This window comes from Arvicola amphibius, chromosome 6, assembly GCF_903992535.2.
Source record: "Arvicola amphibius chromosome 6, mArvAmp1.2, whole genome shotgun sequence".
NCBI classification, from domain to species: domain Eukaryota; kingdom Metazoa; phylum Chordata; class Mammalia; order Rodentia; family Cricetidae; genus Arvicola; species Arvicola amphibius.
Genome location: NC_052052.2, coordinates 83,985,952 through 84,010,380, shown reverse-complemented (window position 1 = coordinate 84,010,380; position 24,429 = coordinate 83,985,952). Strand labels below are relative to the sequence as shown.

Genomic DNA, 24,429 nt, shown 5'->3' with positions numbered 1-24,429 from the left:
TTGAAGAGTAGTCCCAAAAGCTCACATTTGGATAAAAATTCCATTTGGATTTCCTTGAGATTAAGAACTTTATATTGAGTCATATTTCTAGACCTGAATTTTCTTGGGTGTGCAGTCTCACACCTTTAATGCCAACAGTCAGGAGACTGAGGCAAGAAGGTTTCTATGAGTTCAAGACCAATCTGGGCCACACCCTGACTTTGTAATCACTGGACTTAAACCAACATCTAACCCGGATATGCCTTCTAAGTGACCCTAAGAAAAGAACACCAGACTTGTACCCCACTCCCCAAGAGCATGTGGAAAAACACAAAGCCACAGAGAAAGGAGGGGCTGTGGTCTGATATTGTCTAGTCAGTGTCTTGGCCTTAGAAGGCTGCCACTTCCTGCAGTGCCAGCTCTCGGCTGCAGTCCACTCTGAGTAAGTGAACTCCTCTGTAGAAACTCGCACATAATAAGGAGGTGATGTCCCCAACAGCCAGGGAGGTCAAGGGTCCTGATCCATCCAGAGACAAGGTGAACAGGCAGGCTGGAAAAGAAGGAGAACCCGTCATGTGCTCCGTGATGGAAACATCTGTGAGATGTGGTCAGTAGGCAGGGTTGTCACTATGACGTCATGGAGTGCACTTATATACATGGAGACAGTACAGATAACTACTGCACTCTAAACTACTGGATGTGGTCTGTTAGTCACGGAGACATCATTATACAGTGTGGGACTATACCATGGGAACAAGAAACAGAACATGTCCTGTACCATCGATGCCATGAGGGGGTTCTACCTGCCTGGAAAGACTCTGGGTCACCTCCATCACTTCAGCTGAAGAGAATTGTACCAGGTCAACAGGATGTAGGGTACCACGCAGTATTTCAGACAACTAGGGCCATATTTAAAAAGGGTAGAACAGGACAGGCTAAATCAAGGGAAGCAGACAGAGACACTGATCTGGGCTGCCGGTTCTCTTCATGATAGGGAGAGGGTGTGGTACGGCTCAGGCTTGGGCTTTGCTTTTTCCTGGGCCATCCTTCCACCTGCACCTCCGAGACAACTTTTCTAGGAATGCCAGGGGCGCAGCAGGCAGGGCAGTGAGCCAACTGTTCAGGTCAACACGCCCCACTTCGAGCTTGTTGTCAGACATATGAAATATCCACTTCTCCTTACCCACAAATGTTATACCTGGGCAGGTGGGGAGTCCAGCTCCAGGTGAGGGGATGGCAGGCCTGTCTTCACTATAGAGGGTTGGCTTATGGCCACAGCTGTTTACAGAAAGGTATTAGATTGGCCCACCTCTTTCCTCTGGTGGTTCTCACTCCCTAAGGGGAAATGAGTGACTATGGGTAGCTTTTGAAATTCTCTAAATTAACACTGTTTCTCTCTCTAGCCAAATCTTATGTCCAGAGTAAAATCCAGAGTAAAACAGCAGTGCTGGGAAACCAGACCTGTGGAAGAAAATCCAACACTTATTCCCAGCACTAGGGAGTCTCCCTGGGGTACAGCCCACTATGGTTGAATGCATGTCAGAGGCGTCAGGTATCAAAGGTTTAAACCACGGCTCACAAAATTCTAGGTCTCTGCTCATAGAGGACTCTGGGAAGCCATGGTCTTCTGTGATGCTGAGAGGCCTTGACTGTACTATGAGCTCAGAGTCCCAGCAAGTGGAGCCTTTCTGAGTCTGTTCTCATTTCATCACAGTCCCAACAAGAGCTAAGGTTCTAACTGCACACCTGAAACAAGAACTCAAATAGCGTTCCTTTCTCCTTTCCAGGCATTCTGAGCATCACAAGTTAAAATCTGATGAGGAACTTCAGACAGAAAAAGTGTAAGAGCCAAACATGTACTCTCTGAGGTCTCAGGAATAGCTGTATATTATGGCATGTGGGAAGCATGGTGCTGGCTTAGTGACAGACGTTGAACAGAAGATGTGGACACTTTGGTGTCTCACCTCTTAACTACAAGGAGACCATACAGTGTCAGGACACAGGTGGCTTTCAATACAGTGAGCAACGGGAAGTGTCTCCAGGCTGCACTTAGCTTTTGAAAAGCACGGAGAGAAGACTGCTTACCTCCAGTATCTTGGTTCCAAATCTTCACTGTGGAGTCATGTGCTGAGGTAGCAATCATAGGCATCAAGGCCATGGATTTTGGTAGAAAGACACAGGATGCAACTGTCTGGAAGTGCCCCTTATACTCACACATTCTGTCTCTTGTCTGCCTTAGGTCCCACAACTGCAAAGTAATGACACCAGATAGTTCATACACACAGATTCTCATGTGTCACTAATATTCATCTTTCCATTCCCCATGACCCACTGCTCCCTTCCAGTCGTGAATTCAGAAAGCCAGGCGGAGCCCTTACCTCATCCCCCACACCCAACCACCACCCACCCAGCAACTATCGTAGCAACAACCATGTTTCAGACAACACTAGCTGTGGCTGTGGAGGAAGGGTGCGCCTTCTCCATGGCTAGGGGAGTAGAGCTCACAGTGCTGTGGAGTGAGGGAACAGTATGGGGTGTCTTGTTCTCCATGACAACTCAGAGAGCTGTCTCCTGGCATCTTGGGTCCCATGGAGACCATACAGTAAGGTACCTAGTGCCTCTGACAAAGGAAGCAACAGCCCGGTCAGTCCCAGTTGTACTGATACACATCACACCACACCTGGAAGGCACCATTCAAAGATGAGAGAAAACTGAACGGTGGGGGAAAACAGTGGGGTCACAGGAGATCCTGTTATCCTCCAGCGTGGACAGCAGCATCCTAATCTACCCTTCTAAGAGTATGTCCTGAGTAGGAAACTCCAACTTGTCATGCCTCTGTTCCTTAACTGTAAATTAGGTATTGAAACAGCACCTAACTCACAAGCTTGTCTTAGGGATTAAATGAAATTAACCATGCTTAGTTCAACACCTGACATGGCGTACATAGCCAAAAACTCAGAACTACAACTCCCTCATTTGGAATAGATAATTCTAGATACTTCTTTTAACTGATAACCCACAATTATGAATCTAGGAACTTTGGAGGGACCTGAAGAGTGTATCAGCAAGAAGGGTGTACAGCTGAATAAGGGTGTGGTGGGCCCTAAACCAATTGTGGAGCTCCACAGTTCCCTGAATGAGCTGAGCTTCTGTTAGCATAGCCACAAATACAAAGAGCATGTCCTACCTATGTAGGCTCCACTAGGAGCAAGGACATCAGCAGGCTGCTCTGTTGAGCCCTTCACCTTTCTCTACTTAACCCCTATCCTGTTCCTCTTGTCTATTACCAATTCAGACATACCCAGGTTAACAGATAGTGTATGTGTGTGCGCCTGTGCTTTTGTGTGTGGGGGGGTTATTGTTGTTGGGTTTTTTTTTTTTTTTTTTTGTCTTTCAAGACAGGGTTTCTCTGTAGGTTTGGAGTCTATCCTGGGATTCGTTCTACAGAACAGGCTGGTCTCGAACTCAGGGAGATCCACCAGTCTCTCTCTACCTCCCAAGTGATGGGATTAAAGGCATGCACCACTACTGCCCAGCTAACAGATGCTTCTTAAAGGAAGCCTCTGGAATGCACAGGGTGACTGACAGTCTGCACTTGGAGCAGGCCAGTGCTGTCACAGAGCCCAGGGAGGGGAGCGAGACCAAAGCAGCCTGCTCATCAATATGGGCTCTTACCGTGGCTTCACAGCCTTCACCCCCAAAGCCGCTGCTGCAAGAGATACACGTGTGTCCATCCACACTGACTTCACAGTGGGTCTGAATGTGCTGCTTTGTGGGAAACACATGAGCCACCTGAAGCCTCCGACTATCCCACAATCTGAAAGGAATTAGAAGCAGAAAGCGACCTTGTAGTAAATGGGACAAAAACACACCTGTGAACTCACTAACAGGAAAAGCTTGCCTCTTTGTCGCCAGTCAGAACAGAATGTCACAATCTGACAAACTCTAAAGCTGACAGAAAGTAACCAAATCAATGCCATATTGATTCTTCCTGTTTTGAAATCAAGTCATATGGGCTTTTATTTTTTAAAAAATCACTTTTTAGGGGGAGCGGGTGTACATACCACAGCAATGTGTGTGGGTCCCAAGGACTGCACTAAGGCCGTCAGGCTTGGCAGCAGGTGCCTCTATCTGCTGAGCCATCGTACACCTTTACACGGAGACTTTAGAGCACACACTGTTTGTTTTAGAGACAGGATTTCCCTGTGTAATCCTGGATGTCCTGGACTCATCTGTAGACTAGGCTTGCCTGGAACTCAGAGATCTGCCTGCCTCTGCCTCCCGAATGCTGAGATTAAAGGCATGTGCCAACACAACCTGGCTAGAACACACATCTTAATTGTACAAGTTCATTTGATCTTTTAGGACGCTGCTTTTAATGGACTAAAGGCTATTTTTGGAATTTTTGAAAAGATCCTTTGTGGCTGTTTTGAAACAGGTCTAACATACAGTCCAGGCTGCCAGACTCCTCGGCCTCCTGAACCCACCGCTAAAGGATCCGACTAGAGAGTATCGTCACCGCTTCAGAACGGGATCCGGGCTGAGGCTGCCCTTGCTGGCGGTGGCCTTGGAGTCCAGGGGAGAGCTTTGCGTAGCCTCTCATCTCATTGTTTCCTCCCTATCTCATTCCTCCTATTTTAGAGTAAAAGTCTTTTTGGAGAGACGGAATTTTGAGGCATACTCCCAGTTTGTAAACTCCTGACTTAATCTGATCCCCACCCCCTGATATAGATTCTGACCCTTCTTTCCCAGGAAGGCTCTGGCTAGGTGCCTGGAAATCCCAAGAATCATGCTGGGCATGACAGCAGGACCAGGGAGCAGGTGGGGTCGAGGCTGATCTGAACAAGCCACACACTGGAACTAGCGAGGTCAGCTGCTTCAAACTGCTCCGAGTAGGACCTTAGCCTGACCTAACCTTGCCCATCCACTGTGTTCCCATAAGCTCCAGGTCAGAGTCCCAGTGGCAGATAGGAGTGAAGGGAAGCCAGCCCTCATGAAGAAGCAGAATGGAGACAGAATCATGTAAGCACAGGTGCCACAGACCTTCACCAGAAACACCTGCACAGCGGCTCAGTAGCCCACCTGATGGTCTTATCCTCAGAGGACTGCAGTACATATGGCTCTCTGGGGACCCAGCACAGGTGAGTGACCTGGAGAAAAAGATCGGCAAGTGTCCACATCAAGTCATTCCACCTCCCATCCCCTCTCAAGGATTCTGTGCTATTGAGCCGGGGTTAGCAGGGTTATCCACCACCTCTATCTCCTCAGTGCTAAGGGGCAAAGCTACCATCGGGCAGGCTTTGTGGTTAGCCGTGGTGACCTGAACTCCAGCTGGCAGCGAGGAGTCCCCTGAACTCTTCTGTAACACCTCAGGGGTTCCTAAGAGTGAGTAACCCTGACCTTGCAGCTCTGACTGGACGGGCATGAACAGGTTTCCAAACAACCCAGAGTAGCAGAATTGTCCTTTTCTCAGAGCAGTGTCCTGACAAATGTGGATGGCATTAGGAAGCACATCCCACCATCTGCAGCCGATGTCAATCAGCCCTAGCACAGCAGATGACTAGACTCTGAGAAACGTCTCCCATGCATCAAGCACAATGACAGGTGCCTTTATTCTATATTTTAGCCCATTCAGTCACCCAAAGAATCTTGCCTAGTGACATAACTCCCATTTTATAAATGGAGATATTTAGAATCTAGGCTTAAATAGCACAATATAGCACTCACAATAATAAGTGACAGACCTGTGGTTTGACGGCAGGGCTGGGAGTACAGGTTAGCGTGTTTGCTTAGCATGTACAAGGCTTAGGGTTCAACCCCCAGCATGGGGAAAAGAAAAAACCCATACAAACACAAGTGTGCAAGGCAGCTGAGACAGGGCCAAGGCTGTGCGAGTCTACAGCACTCACTGCCACACAGTGAGCTGTGTCGAGCAAAGGGCACACTGGTTTCTCTGCATGATGCTACACATTCAAAGGGGCAAGCAGCCACCTGGTGTCACATTCTGTACACATAAGGTACTTGGTTCTACTTCTATTCCAAGCAGTGCCCACCCAAATTATACTAACTGTATGCTGGAAGAAACGAAGGAGGGTACCACTCTCTTTTCTCCTTCTTCCTCCCCTCTTTACTCCTAGTCACCACCTCTCAACTGAACCCGAGCCCCCTAGGCCTTGGTACACACACACTATCTGCTAGGAGCTGCAGCCCCAGCTCGCTTCCCTCATGCCACACTCCTTCCACCATCTTGTCCTACAGGTACCAGGTTCCTGGAGACAGACGCTCTCTGCACACACCGTCCAGTCCCCACATCCCACAGAAGCAGGCTGTTGTCGCGAGAGCCGGTGCACAGCTGTGATGAGTCTGGACTCACAGCCAAGCCAGTGACCACCATGGCATGGCCAGACAGCTCCTGCCTGGGCTGGGAGGAGCCCTCCAGGTCCCACATCAGGATGCTCTTGTCTCGAGAGGCGCTGAAAAACTGGTTTGATTTGGGAATACAGGCTATCTGCTTGGAGAACAAATAAAAACAGAAACAGCTCAGGGGTACATGCTAGACAGGACTTCAAAACAGCAGATGGCTTTGTAAAATCCTCCCCACATACACATTTTTTTTATCTTTCTTTCTTTCTTTCTTTCTTTCTTTCTTTCTTTCTTTCTTTCTTTCTTTCTTTCTTTCTTTTCTGTTTGTTTTTGTTTTGTATTGTTCTGGTTTGTTTTTTCTAAACAAGGTTTCTCTGTGTAGCTCTGACTGTCCTGGAACTCACTATGTAGACCAGAGTAATTTGTTTCTCTTAAGAAAAAGAAAAGATTTATTTTTAATTATCTGTATGTGTGTGTGCACGTATGTGTTACAGAAATGACCATTTCAAGCTTACAGCTCAGCGGCAGCAAATATATTCACACTGTTGTGCAACACCAACAATCTCCAATGACACAACTTCCATGGCTTTACAGTGCAGCCCCACCATTCTCTGTAACTCCTGCTGCTCACCACTGTCTCACAGCCTCATGTCCATTACGCCACACTGCTTTTGCCTGGCTTCTTTCACTAAATAGCTTCCAGTACCTGCCACTGTGTAAGTAACACATGTCAGAGTGCCACCTTTCCTTTTCAGTCCTGGATCCAATCCAGGGCTTCACCATGCTAGGCTTTACTGAGCTACATACCCAATCCCAGAATTTCATTCCTCTAAAACATTTTTTTTTAAATTTATTTTTATTTAATGTACATTGGGTATTCTGCCATGGGTGTCAGGTCCCTTGGAAATGGAATCACAGACAATTGTGACCTGCCATGTAGGTGCTGAGAATTGAATCTGGGTCCTCTGGAAGAGCAATCAGTGCTCTTAAGCACTGAGCCATCTCTCAAGCTCCCTTAAATTATTTTATTATTACTATTTTACATGTATGGATGTCTTTGCTTCACGTGTGCACCACTTAGAGCCTAGTGCCCTTGGAAGCCAAGAGAATGTTGTATCCCATGGAAGCTGAGTTACTACGTGGGTGCTGGGAATTGAACCTACTTCTGGACCAGCAGCTAGTGCTCTTAACTGCTGAGTCATCTCTCCAGCCTCATTTGTTCCTTTTGAAGACTGAGTAAGCTCGGTGGTGGTGCACATCTTTAATCCCAGCACCAGGGAGGCAGAGGCAGGCAGACCTCTGTGAGTTTGACGTTAGCCCGGTCTACAGATCAAGTTCCAGGAAAGCCAGGGTTACAGACAAACCCTGTCCTGGGGGAAGAAAAGACTGACTGATATTCTACTCTATGTGTACTGTGGCAAGTTTTTACTATGCCTCTGCTAGGTATTTGGCTAATTTCATATTTCAAATTATTCATTCTGCTCTTCTGGCATCAGAGGAGGCCTTCGCATTTCTCCTTTAGACTAAATGTACAAGCCCTTTAACAGCTACGGCTATTAGAGTCTTTATTCACTCCTTAGTTCCCTTCAGAATAATCATTTGACGGTTACCTTAGTGATTTCCCGCTCATGCCCTCTGAACCTTTTCACCACGTGTCCAGTTTTCCAATTATAGGCCACAGCAGTCTGCAGAGACATGGGGTTACAGGTGGCAGCACCACGCTGGCTCCTGAGCAGACACTTTCCTTGCTGAGTGTCTGCTACAGAGAGAGGAGCAAGTACTTCACGGCTCCAGCCGCTTGCTGCGACTCTTGTCCTATCAGCTCCCCAGTCCTTACAACAGAGGAGCTGGTCCTTGCCCTGCTGCCTTCTCACAGCTGTGAGAAGGGACCCCATAACGAAAGACAATTTCTTAGATCTAAAATAATATAGACATCAAGACAAGACATTGCTGCTGGGTGGTGGTGGCACACGCTTTTAATCCTAGTCTTCAGGAAGCAGAGGCAGGTGGATCTCTATGAGTTCGAGGCCAGCCTGGTCTACAGCTCAAGTTCCAGGACAGCCAGGACTACACACAGAGAAACCGTCTCGAAAAACAAAAGAGAGACATCACATTACTAATGAAGTATTGATACTCAAATTATCCTGATTTGAAGCAATGACATCCAAGGTAAATGCATCTGACAAATTTGAAATACAGTTTGCAAATGAAATTGAATAATTCTGAAAGTCTACTGGGAATAAGGACATTATTAGTAGCGTTTCCTTCAAGGAAGAATCAGCAGTGTACTGCAGCTGCAGCTGCCAGCAGTGAGTGACAAGACAGCTTTTAATGCAGGGATAGAAAGCAGTTAAGTCCAAGATGATGGCAACAGGAAAGACCAAAATATAAAGGCAGTGAATACCAGTGTGAATTTTTGAAAGCAAAACATAAAGCAACCAGAAATTTTTTTGCTGATTCCATAGTCTGATTCCTACTGTTAAGAATGACATGGGTGGAATAGTAACTCCCCCATTTACAAAAGCATGTAGATGGCCTGGCATGGGGTGAGGTTCTCACTGAATCCTCACACTGTCTTAGAACACGGGTGTTACTGTTTACCCAGGTAACAGACTAAGACATCGGAGCTCAGAAAACAGACTTGCCTACAGTGATAGGAAGTGGCTGAGCTGGGCCTCACTCGGAGCCCTGTTGCAGTGTAGAAACGCACTGTCCGACTCGCTCAGGACACCGTCCATTGCCTACAGTGAGCTGGTTTCTTGGGAAGAAATGGAAACCTCACCTTGTCTTTTCCTCCAGAGACACACAGGTCTGAGCTCAGAGTAGCAACCACAGAGACGGCATCCACGTGAGCAGGGCTGTACTCCTGGAACACTTTAGTCTGGACTCCCTCTTCCATAAGTCCGTCAGGCCTGCTGCAGAAAGACACCCGCTGTTTGGGAAATGTCCAGAAATAAACGGTGCTGTGTATTTGGGAAACACCCAGGGTTACTGAAATCTGATGAAGGGGAATTTTGAGGCAAGGAGTCTTTGCTCTCATTAGAGAGGACTCCCAAAGATTCGGGGCCCCAGAGTGTGTGTTGTAGGTACTAACTGGTGAGGTGACCACTTCTTACCTAAACCAGTATACAGAACCAAGTGGGAGGGAAGGTCATCAACACTCGCCTTTTGTCCCTAGCAGAGAATTGTGAAGGAGCGTATAAACTGGGGACTCCGAGATGCAATCTACCTGTACTTGTAAGTGCTGTGTCTGAGTTTGCTCTGCAGTTTCCCCATCACAGCCCAGAGTCTACAGAAAACCTGAGGAAGAGCTGGTTTCAGTTGGCAGCCGGGCAGCAGCATCCCTTGCAGTCTCTGGGAAGTGTGTTCCCTGTGGAATGGAGAGGCCACACACACTGAATTTCATTAGGTCTAACATTAGTAGTGTGATTAAGCTAACACTTTCCTTTCTTTTTTTCTTTCTTTCTTTCTTTCTTTCTTTCTTCCTTCCTTCCTTCCTTCCTTCCTTCCTTCCTTTCTTTCCTTTTCTTTGTGTGTATGATGTATTTTTTTTCAAAAGAGATTAACTATGTGCCTTTGATGTTTTCCCTTCTCCTGCTTCATTCTCTTGGGACTACAGCTGTCGATATAGGTTCAGCAGATAAACAAATCAAAACTAATGTTCAAAACCACTAAGAATTATTTTATGCATGCATGTTTGTGTATATGTATGTTCACATATGCTGGTACATGTGTACATGTATGTATGTATGTGGAAGCCAGAGTGTGATACCCCAACCTTAGATGCCATTCCTCAGGAGACACCTACTTTGCTTTTTGAATCAGGGTCTCTCACAGAGACTTGTGGCTAATTAGGCTGGGCTGGCTGGACAGTGAGCCACAGGGATCTACCTATGTCCACCTCCCCAGCACTAGGATTACATGCAAGTGCCAGCATACCCAGGTTCTTATGTAGGTGCTGCATACTGAACTTGGGTCCTCATGCTTGGATGTCAAGCACATACCAACTGAGCTAGTTCCCCAGCCCAGCAATTATTTTTAAACTGATTTAAATACTATGCACTATGAATTTTTATTAACAATGTATATTATATTAATGTGTATAATTTTGTTTTATGAACTAATTAAAAAGATAAATTAAAATTTTTTTCTAAAAATACTAAATTCAGGCCTGGATATGTGGTTTTGTGGTAAAATAGAGAGCTTGTCTAGCATGCATGATGCCTGGGATTGATCCCCAGTAACACATACACACAGAAACACACACACACAGAAAAGAAAAACCAAAAACCTACAGTTCCGAGAGATCTGATACCTGCTTCTGACCTCTGTGGGTAACAGGCATGCACACAGCATGTTTAGGCAAAACATTTTTTTTTTTTTTTTTTTTTGGTTTTTCGAGACAGGGTTTCTCTGCAGCTTTTTTAGAGCCTGTCCTGGAACTAGCTCTTGTAGACCAGGCTGGCCTCGAACTCACAGAGATCCGCCTGCCTCTGCCTCCCAAGTGCTGGGATTAAAGGCGTGCGCCACCACCGCCCGGCTTAGGCAAAACATTTATACACATAAAATAAATAAATTTAAAAATTGACAATAGGTATTTAAACAAAAGTTGGTGCATACTTGCTCACCAAACACTACTCACAACAGCTGAGAGACAAACACATTTCTTCAAGCAAGGCATAACAGCACATGTTTTTAATCCCAACAGTAGGAAGCAAAGGCAGGCAGATGTCTGTGAGTTCAAGGCCAGCCAGGTCTACATTGAGAGTTCCAGCCAGAACTAAAGAGTGAAACTGTCTCAGAGAGAGAGAATGAGAGAGAGAGAGAGAGAGAGAGAGAGAGAGAGAGAGAGAGAGAGAGAGAGAGAGAGAGAGAGAAACAGTAGATGTATACATGGATACATAAACAAAATGTGGCCTACCCAGATACTAAACAATCCCGAATATTGAATATAATATGGCTGAACCCAGAAAGCACCATGCTAAGCAAAAGAGAGACAGAGAGAGAGAGAGAGACCAGACATACTAAGCTACATAATACATGATCCCGTTCACATGAAATACCCAGTTTAAAAATCTACAGTGACAATAAATAGATTGGTTTGTGGCTGCCGGAGCTGAGCTGAGGTGGAGAACTGGAGAATGGAGGTGTATGTAACTGCTTACTGAAGACATAGTTTCCTTTGGGAGTGATAAAAATGTCATGTAACTAGACAGTGAGTGACCACTACACAATAGCATCTATGTATAAAACATCACAAATGGTAGATTTTATGTTACATGTACTTTACCACAATAAATTAAATGTTATGACCATGTAATTGAAAATAAAATATATGTATGTGTATATATGTGTGTGTGTGTGTGCATATATATATATATATATATATATGATCAATCTGTATAATTCTTTGGTAATTAAAGTCATTATTCTCTCTCATGTTTGCGTGTGTGTGTGTGTGTGTGTGTGTGTGTGTATGTGCGCGCACACACACGCACATGGTGCAAGAAGCGAGGTCAGAGGACAACTTTGTGGGTCACTTCTTTCCTTCCACCCTCATGTGGGTTCTGGAATTGAACTCAGGTCACCAGGCTTATGCAGCCGTATCTTGCCTACTAAACCATCTCTCCAGCCCTAGAAAAGCTTCTTCAGTTTTTTAAGTACTCTAAGAGCTATAATCTTTCTTACTTGTTGTCTTTATTCATCTCTTTGCATCGTTTCTCTAATGCAGCAACCAATATCATAGGGTTATTATGCAACAAAAAAGAGACTCAAAAGAGACAACGCGGGCTGGAGAGATGGCTCAGAGGTTAAGAGCATTGCCTGCTCTTCCAAAGGTCCTGAGTTCAATTCCCAGCAACCACATGGTGGCTCACAACCATCTGTAATGAGGTCTGGTGCCCTCTTCTGGCCAGCAGGCATACACAGACAGAATATTGTATCCATAATAAATAAATAAATATTTAAAAAAAAAAAAAGAGACAACGCTAATGAGATCACGGAGTTAACTACCTAGACCAGCAGTTCTCAAAGCAAGAATACTGGGGCATTTCTGCCTATCTCAAGGGGCCCAAAGGCCTCCCTTTACCTTCACCTCGGGGTGAGGCCTGCTTTTTTCTCTATACATTTTATTGCAACAACAGACAGAATGAAGTAGGTATGAGAAGTCAATTATCTTCTCTTTAAATCACACATTAAAGAGACTTTAAAAAGCTCAATACAACTTTTTCCAACTAAAACTTTTTGGAACGTTTAATTTTAATAAATCATGCCATATATGTAGCCTTGGCTAGCCTAGAGCTTACTATATAATCCAGGCTGGTTCAGAACTCACAGAAATCTGCCTGCCCTGTCTCCAGACACTGGATTAAAGCCATGCACCAGCACACCTAGGTTACAATAGGCTTTTGTCTGTTTTTAGAGATAGGGTCTCATACCCTGGCCCGGGAGTTTACTGTAAAGCCCAGGCTGGCCTTGAATTTGCAATCCTCCTGCCTCTGCTTTCCAAGTGCTGTTAGTTCAATCATACTATCATACACTATCATACTGTACTTGCAAGAGTTTTATTACTTTTAGTTTTAAGTAGGAAATATTTTTGAAACTTTTTAGATTTATTGTAATATAAAAAATTGCAGAAATTTAAACCCAATTTAAAAACTACATAAACAAAAGGTCTCTGGGATCCTCAATAACTTTTAAGCATGAAAAAGAATCCTGAGGTCAAAGTGTTTGAGAACAACTGCCCTAGAAATTACACCATGTTAGTACTGGATGTTATATTAGAATAAGAAGAGTAGAAGAATGTTTTTCAGATTTACTTGTATTTGCCTTCATCAGCTCACAAGGCTAGAACTAAAACTAAAGAGTGAATTATGAATTCAAAGATGCTCATGTTAGGGGCTGCAGGCATAGTAGCATGAGTGGCTGCAGGTGGCAGAGTACTTGCCTGGAGTAAACAAGCCTTGCCTAACATGATCAAACATGGGTCTGATCCCCAGTACTGCAAAAAGGAAAAAGAGAAACAAGCAAGGATGTCCATCTCATCTCTTCACATGTGGTGAGCCTGCATGAGCTGCTGGTGCCACAAAGAACAAGAGAGAAATCTCAAGAGGTGGTCGGCACCAGCATTTGTAGGAGCTGAACCAGGAGCCAGTCCCAGCTACCCCCAGGTCCTGTGTCCTTCAACTGCTATTCCCTGAGATGTTGAAGATCTGGGGGAAGTAAACGGGGCAATGAGAGGGGCCTGTCCTCATTTCCTCCAGTTAAAGAAGTTCTGAAGGATTCATGTGTCACAGACACAAACAACCCGGCCCCAGGAAGAGCTGTGCACAGAGCTGCCAGATAAACACGGTTGTTCACACAGCTGTCACAGAGTGGACGTTCCCAGGATAAACACGGTTATTCACACAGCCGCCACAGAGTGGATGTTCCCAGGAGGGACTGCATTGACTGGCATCCTGGAAAAAAGAGACTAACAGCTCATAGGGATAATGCAGTGTGAAGAATGCAGTGAGTGCCATCTGGGATCTGGCCGCAGCTCTGCCTCATCTCAGCCCCGGCTCACAGTGTGCTTGGGTGATGCTCCTGCATCAGCCTTCCTAGCTACTAGAGTAGCATACTCCTAAATGAATGTCTGTTCCATAGGACTCTTTTTTTTGTTTTTTGTTTTGTTTTGTTTTGTTTTTTTGTACTCCAAATGGCTTGCACAGTTTGACAAAAACATTTGTTTCAAACTACTGTCCCTGCAGTCCCTTCCACTCAAACACTCTAGGATGTTCTGTGATAGGCAATAAAAAGTATTAAAAGGGAAGACACTAGGCTAGCATCCAGGAAACTTGTGATCTGTACTGTTTATATACAGAGTTGCAGGGCTGCCTATCTGCCATCCTAACCCATGCCCAATACCGTCATAACTGGAGACCATGGAGGCTATGCAAGGATTTAAAACAAACTGGATTCTCATCAGGTATTTTCACTGAGGAGAGAGTCTAAGGAAGGGTAACTTGGAATTACTTACCCCCAAAACAACAGTATCGTCTTGGTGAGCTGCTGTATTTGATGATTTGTAGTTCATTCAGCCTCTGGAAACTAGCCAAACAGCCACTTCCTAATCTCTGTAATTAATGAAAGGATGCTCAAGTTAATCTCCCCTCTGTCTAAGCATATGTTTGCACTGAAGAGATCTGCAACACAAGTGTAAAAAGGGGCCTTTAATAATCTTTGAAAAGAATATTAGTGTAGTTTTTCCTCATTAAGAAATAGCACACAAATTTCCAAGAGTATATAGGTTTTGAATTTCCATCAGTAGGGTAGAGTATCGCATGACGTTAAGTACACATTTATTTGGTTTTTATTTGTTTTGAGATAGGGTCTCATGTAGCCCAGCCTGACCTCAAACTCAATGTAGCCAAGATGACCTTGAATTTTTGGTTCTCCTGCATCTACCTCCTGAGTGCTGAGAGCACGGGTACTTGCCCCTGTGCACGGCTTATCAATGCTTGGGATGGAACCCAGAGCCTCATAAATGCCAGGCAAGGCCTTTACCAACCGAGGTGCGTCCCAGATACTATGTATCTACTTCTGAATGTGCAAAATAGAAATACTGAATTATATCAGTAAGCAGTTTGGTTTTACTCACAGTATAGTCCATCTTTCCATCAAAAGTCTTCAGAGTAGACTGCTTACTTCAGAGCTCACTGTTTTTGTGAAAAGAGTAACTTTTCTGTTTTGAAGAAGTATGAATCATAGGACTTGTGAACAAAGAGCTTTAAAAAATTACCCCTTATTTAAAGATCTGGAGATCACAGAAACATTAGTTCTTCAAAATTATAACTTGGCAGCCCCCTCGAGTTTAAGCCTAGAATTTCCAGCACAAACATCTACACAGAAGCAGCAATCTTAACCACTCATTTAAAGAGTTCAAATAACTTCTGGGCATTTATACTCAGTGCAGCACAGAATAGTCAAGGGCACTGGTATGTGAGTAAATGAACTAGACTGGACAGCCTGGATCACAGTTCTCCTGTATCCTTAGACAAGCTGCTCAACTCCTGTGGATTTCTACTTCCCACATGAGGAATCAGAAAGTAAATCTACTCTTGGTTCTGTGAAGGCTGGACTTGCAGTGTGTCAGAAAGGTCTCTAAGGGCTCTGCACATCTTAATTCACAAGCTCGACCACACAGGCCTCCAAAAGAGCTTACAGCCATTTGCAGTGAGAAGAGAGAAGCACAGAGATGAAAACAATGCACTCATGCACAAGTGGGAGGGTTGAGACCTGAATCCAGACGGCGCTTCACAGGCCCTGCTCTTGGCCAGAATCCTGCACTGAATCCAGAGGGCGCTTCAGAGGCCCTGCTCTTGGCCAGAATCCCGCACTGCACCTCTGCAAGGTCTAGTCCCTGACTGCAATATTAACAGTAATATTGCCAGAACCATCAATTTCAGTTATTAACACTGCTCATAATAGACCCATATTAAAGAGCCAACAACACAGACAGCATATATAGATAGATTTATAAGTCTAGAGGGTCTTAATCCAAGTCATTTATGTCACCTAACTAGAGTGACAGATCAAAATCAGGCTAAAAATTATGTTATGCACTAAGGTAATTGAAATTTTTGAGAAAAAAAATATATGTACTTGGTAGACAATACATCATGTGTAGACTAACCTATTGTTTATATAATAAACATGTAACAGACTTGAGAGGAAGAATGATGTCTTGTTTGTTTCCGTTTCTGAGCTTCCAGCTGAAAGACCAGAAAAGATTCCATATCCTTTTGGGACCTTGAACTATATGCCAGCCCCCAGGATAAGCTGAAGGCTGTAGGACCCCCCTTTAGGGGAAGTATTAGCTAATGGAGAAACCTAAGTTACATAAAGTTGCTGAGTGCAGCTCATTTCCCCACCCAACTTCCACTATCAGCTGGGTGATATCAGCTAGGCAACATTTCAAGCAGCCCCTGTGGTTAGCACAGGGTCAGCAGATGTCTGAAGGACTTAAGGGGGGGGGGGTCTGTTGCTATCCCCCTTAGATAACAATAGCCAATTAGGGGGCTGGAGAGATGGCTTAGAGGGTCAGAGCACTGGCTGCTCTTCCAAAAGTCCTGAGTTTAATTCCCACCAACCACATGGTGGCTCACAACCATCTATAATGAGATCTGATGCCCTCTTCAGATGTGCAGGCAGAATACTGTATACATAATAAATAAATCTTTAAAAAATAGCCAATTAGGAACTAACATCTGGGTTTTACCTAATCGTTAGCCAATTATGATATAGGATATGTAATTTTGTACTTTGAAACTGTAACCTTGTGACTGTCTTGTAGTTTTTGTCTTTATAAACCCCTTACAATAGTAGACAGGGTCCTTCTCCCTCCATCTGCTGTGTCAGACTGTGAGGCAGAGTCCTTACTTAATAAACGAAACATTGCTTTTGTATTCAAAAGTGTGGCTCCGTGGTGGTCTTCTTGAGGGTTCTAGGACTCAGGCACAGCACCAGCCTAGGATGGGAGAATGGATTTAGCATTTATCTGCTGAATGAGGGAATGCCATAGTACACTGAAGACTCACATTAGCCGGAAGCTTTTTTTTTTAAGATTTATTTATTATGTATACAACATTCTGCCTGCATGTATGCCCGCACACCAGAGGAGGGCGCCAGATCTCATAGATGGTTGCGAGCCACCATGTGGTTGCTGGGAATTGAACTCAGGACCTCTGGAAGAGCAGCCAGTGCTGTTAACCACTGCTGTTAACCACTGAGCCATCTCTCCAGCCCCCGGAAGCTTTTTTTTTTAAGGGCACAACACCCTCTGGTTTTGACTGTATTTTTCTTTTTAAGACAAAATCTTACTGTATTGTCCAAGTTGGCTTCCAACCCCAAATCCTCCTGCCTCACAGGCATGTGTGACCAGACCTCAAAATATGGTCTTTTTAAAACTTCCTAACAAGACTGTCCAGCAGATCTCTGAAGGCACATTGCCCTGCTTGAACACTCAAAGGCTGGAAGGACTTGGGAAGGTCGTTAAAGGACATTATGGCTCTGGATTTTGGGTTTTGGTGGAGGCAGGTCTACATCTGAACGCTGGACCTATCTCTGCCGAAACCTGCTTTCAATAGGCCCAGGGGCCACACTAAATGGAGTTTGGAGAATTCTCTTTCCGTTATATAGTACAAAATTCCTGTATAGCCTTTCATACAAGTGAGATCCATGGAATTGACTTGCTGTTACAGGTCGGAGCTGAGTGAACTGAATATTATTTCCCCAGACTTTCCGATTCCGTTTGAAGAGATAAAAAAGATTAAACACAAAACAATTTCCCATACGTTAACATCAGACCCTGACTACTTGGAACCTGGCCCTAGCGACTTGAGGTCTTAGAGAAACATTTAGTCTGACTCCTAGTTGCTGCCCAAATAGCCAAGACACATAGTACTGTAAAATTTACTACTTAATGAGGTAGTTAGATCGCCTTACCTCTTTATCCAAGCAACTTTCCTATAACTATTATATAAAAGGTCTAGTCCCTCTGCAGGGGGGCAGGGGCGTATTCTCTCTATGAGAATCTGTCCACTATGCCTGTCTGTTCTTACAACATATTCTTTTCAATAAAGCTTTTCTGTGTTTATGCCAGCCCTGTAAATACACCTATCAATGAGACTTCAGCTTGCCACCTTGCTCCCAGCATGGCACTATTCATGTAAATGATATTTTTTTATCCCAAATCTCTCTTTCACTTGTGTATCTAACCTAGACTCTCTTAGACCAAGGCATCTACATCAGTATCCAAAGAGTAACAAGACTACAGGCAGAAGCTCTTAGATGATCTATGATAATGTAAAGGAAAAGGTTCCGACAGTAAAAGGATTTACAGACACTCAGTGCCAGGTCAGAACACCCAAGGCTGAGGACAAATTAGTGAGCAGTTCTTGGTTTCTGTTTTCTTTCTGGCTCTTCAGTTTATAAATGCTCCTACTGCTGTCAATTATCCGAACAGCCAAAGCTTGTTTTTGATGTGCATGTGCCCTGGAAGGATTCCGCCAAGATGGAAGCAAGGTGACACTCAGTCCCATACAGACCTTCCCCAACCCTCTCCTTGCTCTGGGCAGGTAGGTGGCTGTCGCGAAGACAGCGCGAGGGCCCCCAACTCCCCGATACTGCCCTCTCCCACCTCGGGCTCCATACCCACCGGCGGGCTGGTACCGAGGCCCGCAAGCACGAGAAGCTAGCATCTGCAGCTGCCACGGACTCCCGCGCCTCCGCGTCTCCGCCCCTAGCAACCAGACGCGTGTCGTTAGAGCGGGAGTCCCAGTTAAACGCTCCCGACGCCCGTGGCAGGCTCGGAACTGAGGTTCCACCTGCCGGAAGTCTCCCAGGGGCACGAGAACACCCATTTTCCTTTCCTAATTTAATGACATATGGATATTCTGGGCAGACAAGACTTGCCCTCTGCCTGAAGAATCTATATCATCCAAGAAAAGCGGTGACATCTCTGTCATAGCCACAAAGGCGATTAATAAGTATCACCTTTGTAATTACTATTCGCCTAGATAATTTATTTGAAGTTTCCCTGAATACACAAACAGGGATTTTCCCCTTTGGACAGTTTCCCCCAATACCCTACCCCATTCCTTTCTCAGCGTGTGTGTGTGTTTATTTCTATTATTTTTAATATATAAAGTAATGAGTGTCAAAAATATGGAAAGCTAGCCGGGTAGTGGTGTACTCAGGAGGCAGAGGCAGGCAGTGTAATATTGACTTGGAAGTGTCACCCCAGCCCGCCAAGAGCTTGGACTCCAACTCCCAGCCTGCCAAGCGCTGACCCCTCCCCGGGGAGGGTCAGGACCACTCCCACAGGGTATTTAGGGTCCCGCTGGAACAAGGAGCACATGGTTTTGGGTTTGACTCTGCCCTCTCTGTGTTCCACCTGCCAGTCCACCATCTATTTAACTCGAGAATTTAATTTGGTTTAATCTGATCTGATTGGATTCCTTTGCGCCGACGGATAGGAATATAATTTTCCTAACAGGTAGATCTCTGAGTTCAGGGCCAGCCTGGTCTACATAGTGAGTTCCAGAACGGTCAGAGCTGCCATTTACACAGAGAAAAACAAAACAAAAAACCCAAACAAACAAAAGCATATATATATGCTTTTTTTTCCATATATATATGGAACACTTTGATTTTGCCTACTGTCTTTGTGCAGGAATCATGTTATTTTCTCTGTATCATTCCATTTTTTTAAAAAAATGGTAGAGAATTACTTGTTTTATGTGTGTGAGTGTTTTGTTTGCATGTATCTATGTGCATCACTTGTGTGTCTGATGTGAGCTGAGGTCTGATCCCACAGAACTGGAGTTACAGATAGTTGTAAGCCAACCTGTGGGTACTAAGTTTATCTTTACCTAGGTCTTCTGCAGGAGCAACAATTGCTCTTAATATATGTGCTTCCAAACTAAATACTGTTTGTCTTTCATTAAACTGAAACAGGCCAGCAGGATAACAAAAGGACTTCTCAGAGGTCTTCTTGAGATCCAAATGGAAAGATACTTTCAGCTAATACAGAACAGTTTCCAGTCCCCAAACAGCATCTGTTCATCAATATTCCTGCTGTACAGCATGAGGTTGATTGAACAAATGCATGAATGAATGAATAAATGATTGGATGAGATCCTAACCAACATATCCTTTTATATCCCAGTGGGTGTTCCTTGTGAGAACCAGGTATCCCAGTAACATTACCATCCAATGGGGATTTGTGGAGATTCTGAAAGTTGAATGTCTATGAGTATAACCAGAGAAGTTTGCCCTCAGAGAATCACCTTTGGCCACTAGGTTTATCTTCCAATCTAGGGAAAGAATTTCTTCTGCAGCATTCCCGATACATACTTAATTCATTTTTTTCATCATCTCATTTTGCACCAGAGCAATACTGCCACCTAACCAAGTGGCAAAATAAGTAACTTCAATAAGTAGCAAATATCTGCTTTTCAAATTGCTGTGACAGTATATTTGGCAGAAGATTGACTTACTGATTTGTTCTGAAGAGTCTAGTAGGTTTAAGTATAGCTACAAACTACGTTATTAGAGTTTTACCCCTAAATCACTCTGCTCTGGGATACAAACTCTTTGAGAAATGCCTTAGGCATCTGGCAGCTGATACTTTCGAGCTGTTATCTGTAGTCAGACCTGTCCCTGAGCCTCACCTGTAGCCCACTCTACTTCATGCTCACCTCCACCTGGCTATCTAAAAGACACCTCTTCCTTGACGTGACTCAGAGACATCATCTTCTACCTAAACCTGTTCTTTCCTTTCTCTAAATGCTTGGCAGTACCACCCATCAATCACCCAGACCACAGACCTAGGTGTCATTTGTAACTCCTCCTCAAGAACAATCCTCCCCACAAGATTTTTCCAATTCTGTTTTCTAAATATCTCATTTATCTCTACCCACCTTTTGGGTTCAGGCCAACACTATCCAGGATGTCATAGGTTTAAAATAACCATAAATTCATTGTTGATTCTTCCATTATGGCTGGTCTTATAAATTATTTTGCCCAAATGGGCAAATAATACATTCAAATGATATATAGTAGAAGTAACATGTGGAACTTCTGAATTTAAGTTGAAAAATACTCAGTTTCTCCTCTCATCTTTTTGAATCACTGTCATTACAGTAGGAAACCCTAGCCAGCTCACCTGAAAGACACAACACATCCAACAGCTAGCACCGAATGGCAAGCATATGAGCATAGGCAGAGTTTTCTGTCCCACCTGCCTGTTCCCAAATAACCAAACAGAGACTTCCTATTAATTACAAAAGCTTGGCCAATAGCATAGATTAATTTCTAACTTGCTCTTACAACTTAAATTAACCCTTTTCTTTTAATCTATGTTCTTTTACGTGGTTACCTTTACTTTGTAATGTCCATGTTGCTTCCTATGCATCTAGTTGGTGACTTACTTGTCTCCCCCCTTCTTCTTCCCAGTGTCCTCTCTGCCACAAAATTCTGGCTAGCTATTGATCGTTCAGCTTTTTGTTAAGCCAATCTGAGTGACAAATCTCCACAGTGTATATATGAGTGTTGTGGGATATTTGAGCACACTGCTATGAAGATATGACTCTGTCCTTCCTCACCTGCCTAAGGCACCCTCTGATTGGTTTAATAAAGAGCTGAATGGCCAATAGCTGGGCAGGAAAGGGTAGGTGGGACTTCTGTGCAGAGATACCCTGGAAAAGAATCTGAAGCTGCAGGATTCGCCAGATGCAGAGGAAGTTAGACATACAGTACTGAGAAGAGATAACGAGCCATGTGACAGGATGTAGACTAATATAAAAAGGTTAATTTAAGTTTTAAGAGCTTGTTGGGAACAAGCCTAAGCTAAGGCCAAGTTTTCATAACTAGTAAATAGCCTCTGTGTCATTATTGGGAGCTGAGGGCTCAATGTTTGTCTACATATGAGTGAGACTGTTTTATACTATCTAGCCCTCAATAAATCATCATATGGTAGAAATCACAAGAGTCATCAGAAAAGTGCTCCATGTTAGCCAACCCAATTTCTAATCTTCAGAATCATAAGCACAGAAACAACTGCCATTTTAAACCATTAAGCTTTTAGGTGTATTGTTATGCCCATTAAACACTGAATATCCAAGGTTAAGTCCAAATTCTTTATCCAGTCTAAGGCTTTACATACACACATGCATACATACACACATGTATGTATATGTGTGTGTATGTGTGTATGTGTGTTGTTGGGGTTTCTGTCCTGCCCAGTTCCTGCAATTGTTAAGTCCCAAAGAAATCAGAGGTCTACATTAGTTATAAACTGATTGGCCCATTAGCTCAGACTTCTTATTAACTTTTATACCTTATATTAGCCCATTATTCCTGTCTCTGTTAACCACGTGGCTCAGTGTCTTATTCAGCGAGGCAATCACATCTTACTTCTGTGGCTGGGTCACGACAACGGACCAAGCTTTCCTCTTCCCAGAATTCTCCTGTTCTTTCACCTTTCCTCTACTTCCGGCCTGGTTGTCCCACCTATACTTTCTGCCTGGCTACTGCCAATCAGCATTTTATTAAAATACAATTGACAGGCTACAAGCCATTGTCCCACAACACACACACACACATCTTTATCCTTTCTGCCACTATGTAATTCAAAACTTAGCTATTTGTTACCTTGGAGTCTTGTCACGCTATCCTTATGTTCTGTGCAGGTTTGTATTGCCACTGGACAGGATTTAGAATCACGAAAAAAACAAACCTCTGGGCATAGGAGGGAGTTTCTACATAGATCAGCTGAGGTGGGTTTCTCAATCCATTAGTTCCAGTCTGGGGTTCTGGAGTGAATAAAAAAAGGAGAAAGTAAGCTGACCGTCAGTATCCATCACTCTTTCCATTGACTGTGGATGCACTGAGACCAGCTGCCTCCCACTTCCGCAGCTATGCCATCCCCGCCATGATAAGTTCTAGCAGTTACTTGGGGAGGAAAGGGTTTGTTTCAGCTGACACTTGTAGTCCATCACGAAGGAAAGTCGGGGTGCAAAAATTCGAGGAGGGAACCTGAAGGCAGAAACTGTAGTAGAGGCCAGAAGGAATGCTGCTTCCTGGCTGGCTCAGGCTACTTTCTTATAGATGTGGTACCACCTACAGTGGGTTGGGTCCTCCCTCCCACATCAATCATTAATTTAAAAAGTTCCCCACAGGACAATGAGGCACTTTTTCAGTTGAGGTTTCCTCTTCCTGGATGACCCTAGCTTATCAAGCTGACAAAAACTAACCAGCATATAGATTGTACCCCTCAAGCTGTGAGCCAAAGTAACTCCTTTGATTCTTAAGTTGATTTTGTCAGGTATTTGTCCCTTACCCTTTACCCATTTTGTCTGGCTGTGTATCCTCAGTTTACAGACTACCTTCCTGTTTACCCACTAAGCCTTTAGAGTCATTCTCCTCTTCCAGACCAGCTTAGTGATTCTACCTCTGTGCTTTCAAAGTTCTCTCACGTTCCCTATAGTAGAGTTTTTCATTTCTTCTTTCTTTTTGTATTTTTGAGGCAAGGTCTCACTAAGTAGCCCTGGCTAGCCTGGAACTTGCTGAGTATACCAGGCTAGGCTTGAACTCACAGAGATCTGCCTCCTGAGTGTTGAGGTTAGGGACATACACCACCAAGCTCTGCTTTTTAAATAAAATCAGGATCTCCAGTTTTTGAGATTGACCTTGACCCTTTAACCCTCCTACCTCCACCTACTGAGTGCTGAGATTATAGAAATGCACTATCATACCTGGTTTTATATGGTGTTGGGGATGGAACCCAGGACTTCAGATACCCTAGGCAAACACTCAAGAACCTGAGCTATGTCTTGTGGAGGCCAAAAAATGCAGGCCCATTTCCACCTTGTCTGCCCATCAGAGAGTTTGGAGACTGAGGGGCATAATTGTACCTCCTAACTCAGGAGGTGGTTGCATGGCTCTTTTTTTATTTTTTACTTTTATTTTTAAATAACTTATTTAACTTTATTTCATGTGCATTGGTGTGAAGGTGTCAGATTCCCTGGGTCTGGAGTTACAGTTGTGAGCTGCCATGTGGGTGCTGGGAATTGAACCTGGATCCTCTGAAAGAGGAGCTAGTACTCTTAACCTTTGAGCCATCGCTCCAGCCCCTTGCATGGCTCTTTTAAAATTAAGATAGTTCAATGTCATCCTGATTGGTGGTCAGGACATGCAAATGTACTTCTGCTCCTTTTGTAACTGTGAGGTCACCTATAGAGGGTGGTCTTCAGCATACCTGACCTAGAGCACCTTTGCTACCCAGAGGACAGAATGCTAAGGACTTAATGCCCCAGAGTGATAAACCCATTGACTGTGTGAGTTATCCTTTTGTATCATGTTAATAAAATCTTTTCTTACCTCCTCCCTGATTTATATTGGGTATAAAACTGAAAAAAAAATGCTGGTGATTTCAGGATTTCAGTAATCCCTGGAATACTCTCCTGATATTGTCTTATGTTTTTTGTCTTGTTATTTTATGTGTCTTCTTATTCTTTTTTAAAATTATGTATACAATACAGTGTG

General features: G+C 44.1%; 1 protein-coding gene across 6 annotated transcripts; it reads right to left on the bottom strand.

Moving 5' to 3' along the window:
• Positions 1–18,648, bottom strand: Wdr31 (WD repeat domain 31). Of its 6 annotated transcripts, none has more exons than XM_038333859.1 (10): positions 18,539–18,648; positions 14,360–14,456; positions 9,572–9,712; positions 9,125–9,257; positions 7,953–8,027; positions 6,242–6,487; positions 5,062–5,129; positions 3,655–3,796; positions 2,065–2,227; positions 1–529 (listed from the first exon to the last, which is right to left on the bottom strand). In XM_038333859.1, exons 3-10 carry the CDS (start codon positions 9,682–9,684, stop codon positions 369–371), a joined length of 1,101 nt encoding a protein of 366 aa, XP_038189787.1. In that variant the 5' UTR covers positions 9,685–9,712; positions 14,360–14,456; positions 18,539–18,648; the 3' UTR covers positions 1–368. The 6 variants fall into 6 exon arrangements, with proteins under 6 accessions (XP_038189787.1, XP_038189791.1, XP_038189789.1 ...); XM_038333863.1 differs by having other exon boundaries at positions 6,353–6,487; XM_038333861.1 differs by having other exon boundaries at positions 9,125–9,254.
• Between the last annotated feature and the right edge of the window lie 5,781 nt (positions 18,649–24,429).